Source organism: Cherax quadricarinatus, chromosome 15 (genome assembly GCF_038502225.1).
Source record: "Cherax quadricarinatus isolate ZL_2023a chromosome 15, ASM3850222v1, whole genome shotgun sequence".
Taxonomy (NCBI): Eukaryota; Metazoa; Arthropoda; class Malacostraca; order Decapoda; family Parastacidae; genus Cherax; species Cherax quadricarinatus.
In genome coordinates, this window is record NC_091306.1 from 16,436,659 (window position 1) to 16,451,658 (window position 15,000).

Genomic DNA, 15,000 nt, shown 5'->3' on the forward strand with positions numbered 1-15,000 from the left:
ACCCTACCATACATCTAACACCCTACCATACATCTAACACCCTACCATACATCTAACACCCTACCATACATCTAACACCCTACCATACATCTAACACCCTACCATACACCTAACATCCTACCATACACCTAACATCCTACCATACACCTAACACCCTACCATACATCTAACACCCTACCATACACCTAACATCCTACCATACACCTAACACCCTACCATACATCTAACACCCTACCATACACCTAACATCCTACCATACACTTAACATCCTACCATACACCTAACACCCTACCATACATCTAACACCCTACCATACACCTAACATCCTACCATACACCTAACACCCTACCATACATCTAACACCCTACCATACACCTAACATCCTACCATACACCTAACACCCTACCATACGTCTAACACCCTACCATACACCTAACATCCTACCATACACCTAACACCCTACCATACATCTAACACCCTACCATACACCTAACATCCTACCATACACCTAACACCCTACCATACATCTAACACCCTACCATACACCTAACATCCTACCATACACCTAACACCCTACCATACATCTAACACCCTACCATACACCTAACATCCTACCATACACCTAACATCCTACCATACACCTAACACCCTACCATACACCTAACACCCTACCATACACCTAACATCCTACCATACAACTAACACCCTACCATACATCTAACACCCTACCATACACCTAACATCCTACCATACACCTAACACCCTACCATACGTCTAACACCCTACCATACACCTAACATCCTACCATACACCTAACACCCTACCATACATCTAACACCCTACCATACACCTAACATCCTACCATACACCTAACACCCTACCATACATCTAACACCCTACCATACACCTAACATCCTACCATACACCTAACACCCTACCATACATCTAACACCCTACCATACACCTAACATCCTACCATACACCTAACATCCTACCATACACCTAACACCCTACCATAAACCTAACACCCTACCATACACCTAACACCCTACCACACATCTAACACCCTACCATACATCTAACATCCTACCATACACCTAACATCCTACCATACACCTAACATCCTACCATACACCTAACACCCTACCATACACCTAACACTCTACCATACATCTAACACCCTACCATACACCTAACATCCTACCATACACCTAACACCCTACCATACATCTAACACCCTACCATACACCTAACATCCTACCATACACTTAACATCCTACCATACACCTAACACCCTACCATACATCTAACACCCTACCATACACCTAACATCCTACCATACACCTAACACCCTACCATACATCTAACACCCTACCATACACCTAACATCCTACCATACACCTAACACCCTACCATACGTCTAACACCCTACCATACACCTAACATCCTACCATACACCTAACACCCTACCATACATCTAACACCCTACCATACACCTAACATCCTACCATACACCTAACACCCTACCATACATCTAACACCCTACCATACACCTAACATCCTACCATACACCTAACACCCTACCATACATCTAACACCCTACCATACACCTAACATCCTACCATACACCTAACATCCTACCATACACCTAACACCCTACCATACACCTAACACCCTACCATACACCTAACATCCTACCATACCCCTAACACCCTACCATACATCTAACACCCTACCATACACCTAACATCCTACCATACACCTAACACCCTACCATACGTCTAACACCCTACCATACACCTAACATCCTACCATACACCTAACACCCTACCATACATCTAACACCCTACCATACACCTAACACCCTACCATACACCTAACACCCTACCATACACCTAACACCCTACCATACACCTAACACCCTACCATACACCTAACACCCTACCATACACCTAACACCCTACCATACACCTAACACCCTACCATACACCTAACATCCTACCATACACCTAACACCCTACCATACATCTAACACCCTACCATACACCTAACATCCTACCATACACCTAACACCCTACCATACGTCTAACACCCTACCATACACCTAACATCCTACCATACACCTAACACCCTACCATACATCTAACACCCTACCATACACCTAACATCCTACCATACACCTAACACCCTACCATACATCTAACACCCTACCATACACCTAACATCCTACCATACACCTAACACCCTACCATACATCTAACACCCTACCATACACCTAACATCCTACCATACACCTAACATCCTACCATACACCTAACACCCTACCATAAACCTAACACCCTACCATACACCTAACACCCTACCATACATCTAACACCCTACCATACATCTAACATCCTACCATACACCTAACATCCTACCATACACCTAATATCCTACCATACACCTAACACCCTACCATACACCTAACACTCTACCATACATCTAACACCCTACCATACACCTAACATCCTACAATACACCTAACACCCTACCATACATCTAACACCCTACCATACACCTAACATCCTACCATACACTTAACATCCTACCATACACCTAACACCCTACCATACATCTAACACCCTACCATACACCTAACATCCTACCATACACCTAACACCCTACCATACATCTAACACCCTACCATACACCTAACATCCTACCATACACCTAACACCCTACCATACGTCTAACACCCTACCATACACCTAACATCCTACCATACACCTAACACCCTACCATACATCTAACACCCTACCATACACCTAACATCCTACCATACACCTAACACCCTACCATACATCTAACACCCTACCATACACCTAACATCCTACCATACACCTAACACCCTACCATACACCCAACACCCTACCATACATCTAACACCCTACCATACATCTAACACCCTACCATACATCTAACACCCTACCATACATCTAACACCCTACCATACACCTAACTCCCTACCATACACCTAACACCCTACCATGCATCTAACACCCTACCATGCATCTAACACCCTACCATACATCTAACACCCTACCATACATCTAACACCCTACCATACACCTAACACCCTACCATACATCTAACACCCTACCATACATCTAACACCCTACCATACATCTAACACCCTACCATACATCTAACACCCTACCATACATCTAACACCCTACCATACATCTAACACCCTACCATACACCTAACATCCTACCATACACCTAACATCCTACCATACACCTAACACCCTACCATACATCTAACACCCTACCATACACCTAACATCCTACCATACACCTAACACCCTACCATACATCTAACACCCTACCATACACCTAACATCCTACCATACACTTAACATCCTACCATACACCTAACACCCTACCATACATCTAACACCCTACCATACACCTAACATCCTACCATACACCTAACACCCTACCATACATCTAACACCCTACCATACACCTAACATCCTACCATACACCTAATACCCTACCATACGTCTAACACCCTACCATACACCTAACATCCTACCATACACCTAACACCCTACCATACATCTAACACCCTACCATACACCTAACATCCTACCATACACCTAACACCCTACCATACATCTAACACCCTACCATACACCTAACATCCTACCATACACCTAACACCCTACCATACATCTAACACCCTACCATACACCTAACATCCTACCATACACCTAACATCCTACCATACACCTAACACCCTACCATACACCTAACACCCTACCATACACCTAACATCCTACCATACACCTAACACCCTACCATACATCTAACACCCTACCATACACCTAACATCCTACCATACACCTAACACCCTACCATACGTCTAACACCCTACCATACACCTAACATCCTACCATACACCTAACACCCTACCATACATCTAACACCCTACCATACACCTAACATCCTACCATACACCTAACACCCTACCATACATCTAACACCCTACCATACACCTAACATCCTACCATACACCTAACACCCTACCATACATCTAACACCCTACCATACACCTAACATCCTACCATACACCTAACATCCTACCATACACCTAACACCCTACCATAAACCTAACACCCTACCATACACCTAACACCCTACCATACATCTAACACCCTACCATACATCTAACATCCTACCATACACCTAACATCCTACCATACACCTAACATCCTACCATACACCTAACACCCTACCATACACCTAACACTCTACCATACATCTAACACCCTACCATACACCTAACATCCTACCATACACCTAACACCCTACCATACATCTAACACCCTACCATACACCTAACATCCTACCATACACTTAACATCCTACCATACACCTAACACCCTACCATACATCTAACACCCTACCATACACCTAACATCCTACCATACACCTAACACCCTACCATACATCTAACACCCTACCATACACCTAACATCCTACCATACACCTAACACCCTACCATACGTCTAACACCCTACCATACACCTAACATCCTACCATACACCTAACACCCTACCATACATCTAACACCCTACCATACACCTAACATCCTACCATACACCTAACACCCTACCATACGTCTAACACCCTACCATACACCTAACATCCTACCATACACCTAACACCCTACCATACATCTAACACCCTACCATACACCTAACATCCTACCATACACCTAACACCCTACCATACATCTAACACCCTACCATACACCTAACATCCTACCATACACCTAACACCCTACCATACACCTAACACCCTACCATACACCTAACACCCTACCATACATCTAACACCCTACCATACATCTAACACCCTACCATACATCTAACACCCTACCATACACCTAACATCCTACCATACACCTAACACCCTACCATACACCTAACACCCTACCATACACCTAACACCCTACCATACACCTAACACCCTACCATACACCTAACACTCTACCATACACCTAGCACCCTACCATACATCTAACACCCTACCATACACCTAACACCCTACCATACACCTAACACCCTACCATACATCTAACACCCTACCATACACCTAACACCCTACCATACATCTAACACCCTACCATACACCTAACACTCTACCATACACCTAGCACCCTACCATACATCTAACACCCTACCATACACCTAACACCCTACCATACACCTAACACCCTACCATACATCTAACACCCTACCATACACCTAACACCCTACCATACATCTAACACCCTACCATACACCACTATACAAACTTATCCTCTGCGTATTAAGTCAGTTATTACACTTGACACAATACTTGCTGTACCTGCCGCCTCTTCTATAATAAATCACTCCAGTTATTGGCACTTTCTATCATTAATTTGGGCACGAACCCACCATAAATTATCCATCGCATATAAGCCTTTAGTGCACGTGTATTTAGATTATAGATGTGGAACAAAATGTATACAGATACATCGATATTGCCCAAAAATGCAACACAGTGTATTTGTATACATGATGCTCCTCGATAATACAACAAAATGCATTCACATACACAGATATTCCTCCAGTCTGGAAGATAATTAATCTTTCCTTGATGTAACATTTTATTATCTAGTGATTTCCTTTTCATTATTATCATTTTAATTATTATTATTATTATTATTATTATTATTATTATTATTATTATTATTATTATTATTATTATTATTATTATTATTATTATTATTATTAAAGTTTTAAGCCTCAGTCTTTTACATATATTTTTGCTTGTGTCTTTAATCAAAATTATATCTTTGTCTCTTCTCTATAATTATTGATCTCTATAATTATAATTGTCTCTCTTCTACAATTATAGCTGTCTCTCTTCTAGAATTATAGCTGTCTCTCTTCTAGAATTATAGCTGTCTCTCTTCTAGAATTATAGCTGTCTCTCTTCTAGAATTATAGCTGTCTCTCTTCTAGAATTATAGCTGTCTCTCTTCTAGAATTATAGCTGTTTCTCTTCTACAATTATAGCTGTCTCTCTTCTAGAATTATAGCTGTTTCTCTTCTACAATTATAGCTGTCTCTCTTCTAGAATTATAGATGTCTCTCTTCTACAATTATAGCTGTCTCTCTTCTAGAATTATAGCTCTCTCTTCTAGAATTATAGCTGTCTCTCTTCTACAATTATAGCTGTCTCTCTTCTAGAATTATAGCTGTCTCTCTTCTAGAATTATAGCTGTCTCTCTTCTACAATTATAACTGTCTCTCTTCTAGAATTATAGCTGTCTGCTGGGTCTCTTCTACAATTATAGCTGTCTCTCTTCTAGAATTATAGCTGTCTCTCTTCTAGAATTATAGCTGTCTCTCTTCTACAATTATAGCTGTCTCTCTTCTACAATTATAGCTGTCTCTCTTCTACAATTATAGCTGTCTCTCTTCTACAATTATAGCTGTCTCTCTTCTACAATTATAGCTGTCTATCTTCTACAATTATAGCTGTCTCTCTTCTAGAATTATAGCTGTCTCTCTTCTAGAATTATAGCTGTCTCTCTTCTAGAATTATAGCTGTCTCTCTTCTAGAATTATAGCTGTCTCCCTTCTAGAATTATAGCTGTCTGCTGGGTCTCTTCTACAATTATAGCTGTCTCTCTTCTACAATTATAGCTGTCTCTCTTCTACAATTATAGCTGTCTGCTGGGTCTCTTCTACAATTATAGCTGTCTCTCTTCTAGAATTATAGCTGTCTCTCTTCTAGAATTATAGCTGTCTCTCTTCTAGAATTATAGCTGTCTCTCTTCTAGAATTATAGCTGTCTCTCTTCTACAATTATAGCTGTCTTTCTTCTAGAATTATAGCTGTCTCTCTTCTAGAATTATAGCTGTCTCTTGTACAATTATAGCTGTCTCTCTTCTACAATTATAGCTGTCTCTCTTCTAGAATTATAGCTGTCTTTCTTCTACAATTATAGCTGTCTCTCTTCTACAATTATAGCTGTCTCTCTTCTAGAATTATAGCTGTCTCTCTTCTAGAATTATAGCTGTCTCTCTTCTAGAATTATAGCTGTCTCTCTTCTACAATTATAGCTGTCTCTCTTCTACAATTATAGCTGTCTCTCTTCTAGAATTATAGCTGTCTCTCTTCTAGAATTATAGCTGTCTCTCTTCTACAATTATAGCTGTCTCTCTTCTACAATTATAGCTGTTTCTCTTCTACAATTATAGCTGTCTCTCTTCTACAATTATAGCTGTCTCTCTTCAACAATTATAGCTGTCTGCTGGGTCTCTTCTACAATTATAGCTGTCTCTCTTCTGTAATTATAGCTGTCTCGCTTCTACAATTATAGCTGTCTCTTCAACAATTATAGCTGCCTGCTGGGTCTCTTCTACAATTATAGCTGCCTGTTGGCTCTCTTCTACAATTATAGCTGTCTCTCTTCAACAATTATAGCTGCCTGCTGGCTCTCTTCTACAATTACAGCTGTCTCTCTTCTACAATTATAGCTGTCTCTCTTCAACAATTATAGCTGTCTGCTGGGTCTCTTCAACAATTATAGCTGTCTGCTGGGTCTCTTCTACAATTATAGCTGTCTGCTGGCTCTCTTCTACAATTATAGCTGTCTCTCTTCAACAATTATAGCTGCCTGCTGGCTCTCCTTTACAATTATAGCTGTCTCTCTTTTACAATTATAGCTGTCTCTCTTCAACAATTATAGCTGTCTGCTGGGTCTCTTCTACAATTATAGCTGTCTGCTGTCTCTCTTCTACAATTATAGCTGTCTTTCTTCAACAATAATAGCTGTCTCTCTTCAACAATTATAGCTGCCTGCTGGCTCTCTTCTACAATTATAGCTGTCTCTCTTCTATAATTATTACTTTGTCTCTCTACAATTATAACTCTGTCTCCTATAATTTTGCACCGCCTGCATATTTCTTGTCCTCCATAGTTATAGCTACCTATAATTACAGCTCTGTCTCTAAAATTACAGTTCTGTCTCTCCTCTATAATTAAAATTGCCTCTACAGTTATAGCTGTCTCTCAATAATTATAACAGTCTTTCCTCTATAATCATTGCTCTCTCTATAATGCAGATCCCCTAGAGTGAGTAGGCTAGACCCGTGAGTAGGGTAACACAATAGGTAGGCCAGTACAGTGGGTAGGCCAGTACAGTGGGTAGGCCAGTACAGTGGGTAGTCCAGTACAGTGGATAGGCCATTGCAGAGGGTAGGCCAGTACAGTGGATAGGCGAGTACAGTGGGTAGGCCAGAACAGTGGATAGGCCATTACAATGGGTAGGCTAGTACAGTGGGTAGGCTAGTACAGTGGGTAGGCCAGTACAGTGGATAGGCCATTACAGTGGGTAGGCTAGTACAGTGGGTAGGCTAGTACAGTGGGTAGGCCAGTACAGTGGATAGGCCATTACAGTGGGTAGGCCAGTACAGTGGATAGGCCATTACAGTGGGTAGGCCAGTACAGTAGATAGGCCATTACAGTGGGTAGGCTAGTACAGTGGGTAGGCCAGTGCAGTGGGTAGACCATTACAGTGGGTAGGCTAGTACAGTGGGTAGACCATTACAGTGGGTAGGTTAGTACAGTGGGTAAGCCAGTACAGTGGGTAGGGCAACACAGTGGGTAGGGCAACACAGTGGGTAGGGCAACACAGTACAGTGGGTAGACACAGTGGGTAGGCCAGTACAGTGGATAGACCATTACAGTGGGTAGGCCATTACAGTGGGTAGACCATTACAGTGGGTAGGCCAGTACAGTGGATAGGCCATTACAGTGGGTAGGCTAGTACAGTGGGTAGGCCAGTGCAGTGGGTAGACCATTACAGTGGGTAGGCTAGTACAGTGGGTAGGCCAGTACAGTGGGTAGACCATTACAGTGGGTAGGCCAGTACAGTGGGTAGACCATTACAGTGGGTAGGTTAGTACAGTGGGTAAGCCAGTACAATGGGTAGGGCAACACAGTGGGTAGGGCAACACAGTGAGTAGGGCAACACAGTGGGTAGGGCAACACAGTGGGTAGGGCAACACAGTGGGTAGATCATTACATTGGGCAGACCATTACAGTGGGTAGGCCAGTACAGTGGGTAGACCATTGCAGTGGGTAGGCCAGTACAGTGGGTAGGGCAACACAGCGGGTAGGCCATTACAGTGGGTAGGCCATTACAGTGGGTAGGCCAGTACAGTGGGTAGGCCAGTACAGTGGGTAGGCCAGTACAGTGGGTAGGCCATTACAGTGGGTAGGCCAGCACAATGGGTAAGCCAGTACAGTGGGTAGGGCAACACAGTGGGTAGGCCAGTACAGTGGGTAGGGCAACACAGTGGGTAGGCCAGTACAGTGGGTAGACCAGTACAGTGGGTAGGCCAGTACAATGGGTAGGGCAACACAGTGGGTAGAGCAAAACAGTGGGTAGGCCAGCACAGTGGGTAGGGCAACACAGTGGGTAGGGCAACACAGTGGGTAGGGCAACACAGTGGATAGGCCGGTACAGTGGGTAGGGCAACACAGTGTGTAGGGCAACACAGTGGGTAGGCCAGCACAATGGGTAGGGCAACATAGTGGGTAGGGCAACACAGTGGGTAGGGCAACACAGTGGGTAGGGCAACACAGTGGATAGGCCAGTACAGTGGGTAGGGTAACACAGCGGGTAGGGCAACACAGTGGGTAGGTCAGCACAGTGGGTAGGGCAACACAGTGGTTAGGCCAGCACAGTAGGTAGGGCAACACAGTGGGTAGGGCAACACAGTAGGTAGGGCAACACAGTGGGTAGGGTAACACAGCGGGTAGGGCAACACAGTGGGTAGGCCAGCACAATGGGTAGGGCAACACAGTGGGTAGGCCAGCACAGTGGGTAGGGTAACACAGTGGGTAGGCCAGCACAATGGGTAGGGCAACACAGTGGGTAGGCCAGCACAGTGGGTAGGGCAACACAGTGGGTAGGCCAGCACAATGGGTAGGGCAACAGTGGGTAGGGTAACACAGTGGGTAGGCCAACACAATGGGTAGGGTAACACAGTGGGTAGGCCAACACAATGGGTAGGGTAACACAGTGGGTAAGCCAGGGCCTGGCCTCCAGCAACCTATTTAATTCCATTAGCAAGGGAGATAATTACTCAGCAGTGTGAGACAATCGCGTGTTGAGACTCCTGAGTGTGTCCCTTTGTGGCTGCCCCTGTTTAGGGGAAGGGGGTGGTAAAGGGGGATGGTTAAGGGAAGGTAAAAGGGGGGATGGTAATGGAGGTGGGGACGGTAGAGGGAAGAGGGATGGCAAAAGGGAAGGAGAATTAAAGGGGAGAAGGATGGTTCCGGGGGATTGGGATGGTAAAGGAGGGAACAGGATGGTAAAGGGGGAGGGAATGATAAAGGGGGAAGGGGATGGTAAAGGGGAGGGGAGGTATTAATGGGAAAATCCTGCTTCACCTCCTGTTTCCCCCTTAAGGATACCTCTCTCTCTCTCTGTCTCTGTCTGTCTGTCTGTCTGTCTGTCTGTCTGTCTGTCTGTCTGTCTGTCTGTCTGTCTGTCTGTCTGTCTGTCTCTCTGTCTCTCTGTCTCTCTGTCTCTCTGTCTCTGTCTCTCTGTCTGTCTGTCTGTCTCTCTCTCTCTCTCTCTCTCTCTCTCTCTCTCTCTCTCTCTCTCTCCGGAAACTCATTTCTATGCCGCCACGTGCTTACATACGTTAAACTTCTGTTCCCACTCATCCCTTCCCCCCCCCCTCATCCTCCTCGTGTCTGCTGTATTTTTCTCTGTTGTCTAATGTAATTTTCGCTATGTATGATGTATTTTTTCCCTATCTGGAGTATTTATTATCTGTCTGTTTGTAATTTTTTCCTATATCTGAAATATTTTTCTCAGTGTCTGGAGTATTTTCCCCCTATGAAGCTTTTCTTTCCCTATGGCTGATGTATTTTCTCAGGAGTTTTCTCGCAACGGCTGGATTATTTTCTCTGGAGTATTTCTCTCTGTGTCTGGAGTATTTTTCACTATATATAATACATTATTCTCTGTATCTGGAGTATTTTTTCACTGTGTATTAAATGCTGACACTAAGTTTTCTTTCGGTCCTCTTCAGGGTTCCCGTCGCAGCTGTCTCCCTACTACTCCGCCAGCGCCGCTGCCGCTAACTACGGCTCTATCACCGCGGCACACATGGCCGCCGCTGCTGCCGCAGCCGCCGCAGCCCAGCAGCAGCTGACTACACAGGTGTCACAGGCTAGCCCCGTGGGCTACGGCTACGACGCTACCAAGTACAGCAGCTACATGAGCGGCTCCTCCGGCTACCCGATGAGCATGTATGGCTCAGCCGCAGCTGCCGCCGCAAGCGACCCTAAATATGGTGACAGCAGTAAGGCTGCCGCTGCCGCCGCCGCCGCATCAGCAGCTGTCGGAGGTTACGAGGCAGCTAAGTCGTACCTGGACAGTAGCAAGTACCTCTCTGACAAGTACGGTCTGGAGAAACCGACCTCATATCTGGAAAAGCTGTCGCAGGAACCCAAGGATACCGAGATGAAGAGCGCCTCGCCGGGCGTTGGAACCGTCAACCCGGGTACCATGGGTGGGTACGGCTCAGCTGCCGGAGCCCTTAGTAACTACTACAGTCAGGCTGCCAGCACGTCAGCCTTCCAGCCCTCGGCGGCCCTAAGCCAGGGCGTGCCATCCACAATGGCTGGCCTCCTGCAGCCCTCACAAATGCCCTCGTACACCAACGCCCAGTACCCACCTGTAGGCACAGACTACAGGAGGCCTCTCTCAGTCATCTTTTAGGAGATGGTACAAGATACGTTGCTCTAGGAGGGGTCGAACTGCCGCAACCCCTCCGGGCTGGGCCACAGTAGCTTCTCCCTTCCTGTAAATAAGTAGTCGAAGGGGGAGGGTGTTGTAAATATGTAAATATCGCCATGTTAGACGTCTTTCACTTATTTATGCAAGTGCCTGGGTGTTGCTGTTGTTCTTGTTGGTTGATGCTTACAAAAAAAGAGTTCCTGTCCACAGTACAATTTCAAGGAGCGACTGGGAGGGCCAGCGATCAGCGCTGGAACTGACAGTGTTTAGTAGAAAATATCTTGAGACACCACGAAGCCTTGCGTGGTGGTAATACCAGTCACGAAACCTTGCGTGACTGGGATTATCATCACTCAAGACTTCGTGGCGTCTACAAAGACTTGCGTGATGATAATACCAGTCAGCACTGGTCCGTGTGAGCACCGGTGTCTACCCTAGTTTCATAGTGCCCCAGTAGTGCTCCTGGAAGGATCCTCGAGGCAAAAGTGCCCACAAAAGAGCCGTAGAGTGCCACCGCGCCCCTGGACAGGCCACAGTACCGTGTACTTGAGGACTCTCGGGAGGAAGTGGAATGTTTTTAAGTACATAGATTGCTTTTTTTATTGATGTTGTGTTATTTGTTGCATAGTTCCCGACGAGAGCTGGAAATTAGTGCTCTTTCTGCCCAGTAATGTTCCTAACTGTAGTGCCACCACTCGCATGATCTTCCCCACGGCATGTGGTGGTGGTGCCAAGCACTTGTTCAGGCAGGTGGTAGTGCTTCCAACCGCTCGTTCAAGCAGGTGGTGGTGGTGGTGCTTCCAACCACTTGTTCAGGCAGGTGGTGGTGCTTCCACCCACTGGTTCAGGCAGGGGTGGTGGTGGTGCCAACCACTGGTTCAGGCAGGTGGTGGTGGTGGTGCCAACCACTGGTTCAGGCAGGTGGTGGTGATGGTGGTGGTGGCAGACAGCTGCGAGACACTGAGCACACACTCAAGATGGTGCCAGGTTCTCTTCTTGTAGTTATGTATTCAATAAATTTAATAAACACCACTGAGCTTTGTATTCGTTGAATCCTTACCATAACTTCTCTAATTGTTTCTAAAAATAAGTCTGATCTTTCTAAACCCTAATAAAATAAGTCTGACGTTTCTTAACCTTAATAAAATAAGTCTGACGTTTCTAAACCTTAACAAAATAAGTCTGGCGTTACTAAACCCTAATAAAATAAGTCTGACGTTTCTAAAGCTTAATAAAATAAGTCTGACGTTTCTAAAGCTTAATAAAATAAGTCTGACGTTTCTAAACCTTAACAAAATAAGTCTGACGCTTCTAAACCCTAACAAAATAAGTCTGACGCTTCTAAATCCTAACAAAATAAGTCTGACGCTTCTAAATCCTAACAAAATAAGTCTGACGTTTCTAAACCTTAACAAAATAAGTCTGACGTTTCTAAATCCTTTTTTTGAAAATAAATTTGACGTTTCTAAATACATTTGAATACAACTTTGACATTTATAAATCCTCGTAAAGATAAGTCCAACGTTTCTAACTCTGATGAAAACTTTGGCGTTTCTAAATCCCATTAAAGATAATTTTGACATTAGTAAATGTCAAACTTCAGTTTCAAAATCATCATGAAAACTTCAAAGTTTCAAAATCATCATGAAAACTTCCAAGTTTCAAAATCATCATGAAAACTTCAAAGTTTCAAAATCATCATTAAAACTTCAAAAGTTTCAAAATCATCATGAAAACTTCAAAAGTTTCAAAATCATCATGAAAACTTCAAAGTTTCAAAATCATCATGAAAACTTCAAAGTTTCAAAATCATCATGAAAACTTCAAAAGTTTCAAAATCATCATGAAAACTTCAAAGTTTCAAAATCATCATGAAAACTTCCAAGTTTCAAAATCATCATGAAAACTTCAAAAGTTTCAAAATCATCATGAAAACTTCAAAAGTTTCAAAATCATCATGAAAACTTCAAAAGTTTCAAAATCATCATGAAAACTTCAAAAGTTTCAAAATCATCATGAAAACTTCAAAAGTTTCAAAATCATCATGAAAACTTCCAAGTTTCAAAATCATCATGAAAACTTCAAAGTTTCAAAATCATCATGAAAACTTCCAAGTTTCAAAATCATCATGAAAACTTCAAAAGTTTCAAAATCATCATGAAAACTTCCAAGTTTCAAAATCATCATGAAAACTTCAAAAGTTTCAAAATCATCATGAAAACTTCCAAGTTTCAAAATCATCATGAAAACTTCAAAGTTTCAAAATCATCATGAAAACTTCCAAGTTTCAAAATCATCATGAAAACTTCAAAGTTTCAAAATCATCATTAAAACTTCAAAAGTTTCAAAATCATCATGAAAACTTCAAAAGTTTCAAAATCATCATGAAAACTTCAAAGTTTCAAAATCATCATGAAAACTTCAAAGTTTCAAAATCATCATGAAAACTTCAAAAGTTTCAAAATCATCATGAAAACTTCAAAGTTTCAAAATCATCATGAAAACTTCCAAGTTTCAAAATCATCATGAAAACTTCAAAAGTTTCAAAATCATCATGAAAACTTCAAAAGTTTCAAAATCATCATGAAAACTTCAAAGTTTCAAAATCATCATTAAAACTTCAAAAGTTTCAAAATCATCATGAAAACTTCAAAAGTTTCAAAATCATCATGAAAACTTCAAAGTTTCAAAATCATCATGAAAACTTCAAAGTTTCAAAATCATCATGAAAACTTCAAAAGTTTCAAAATCATCATGAAAACTTCAAAGTTTCAAAATCATCATGAAAACTTCAAAAGTTTCAAAATCATCATGAAAACTTCAAAGTTTCAAAATCATCATGAAAACTTCAAAGTTTCAAAATCATCATGAAAACTTCAAAGTTTCAAAATCATCATGAAAACTTCAAAGTTTCAAAATCATCATGAAAACTTCAAAGTTTCAAAATCATCATGAAAACTTCAAAGTTTCAAAATCATCATGAAAACTTCAAAGTTTCAAAATCATCATGAAAACTTCAAAAGTTTCAAAATCACGATAATTTTTCTGTCTGTAAACTGATGGCTGGAAGAAATAACAAACTGCAACATAATAACACTGAACGAAAGAACAAAATGGTCAACTTTTGCAAAATTTCTGAACAATTTGATAGAAG

The 15,000-nt window shown here is 42.6% G+C and overlaps 1 protein-coding gene across 2 annotated transcripts in view; it reads left to right on the top strand.

Moving 5' to 3' along the window:
- The window catches only part of LOC128692003 (transcription factor Sox-2-like), a 35,062-nt gene extending 22,210 nt beyond the window's left edge, over positions 1-12,852 (top strand). Inside the window, exon 5 of one of the 2 annotated variants that reach the window (XM_070085368.1) lies at positions 11,137-12,852. In XM_070085368.1, coding sequence (XP_069941469.1) covers positions 11,137-11,828 — 692 coding nt within the window. In that variant the 3' untranslated portion in view covers positions 11,829-12,852. The remainder of the gene's footprint in view (positions 1-11,136) is intronic. The other variant, XM_070085367.1, reaches the window with a different exon arrangement.
- The last annotated feature ends 2,148 nt before the right edge of the window (positions 12,853-15,000 follow it).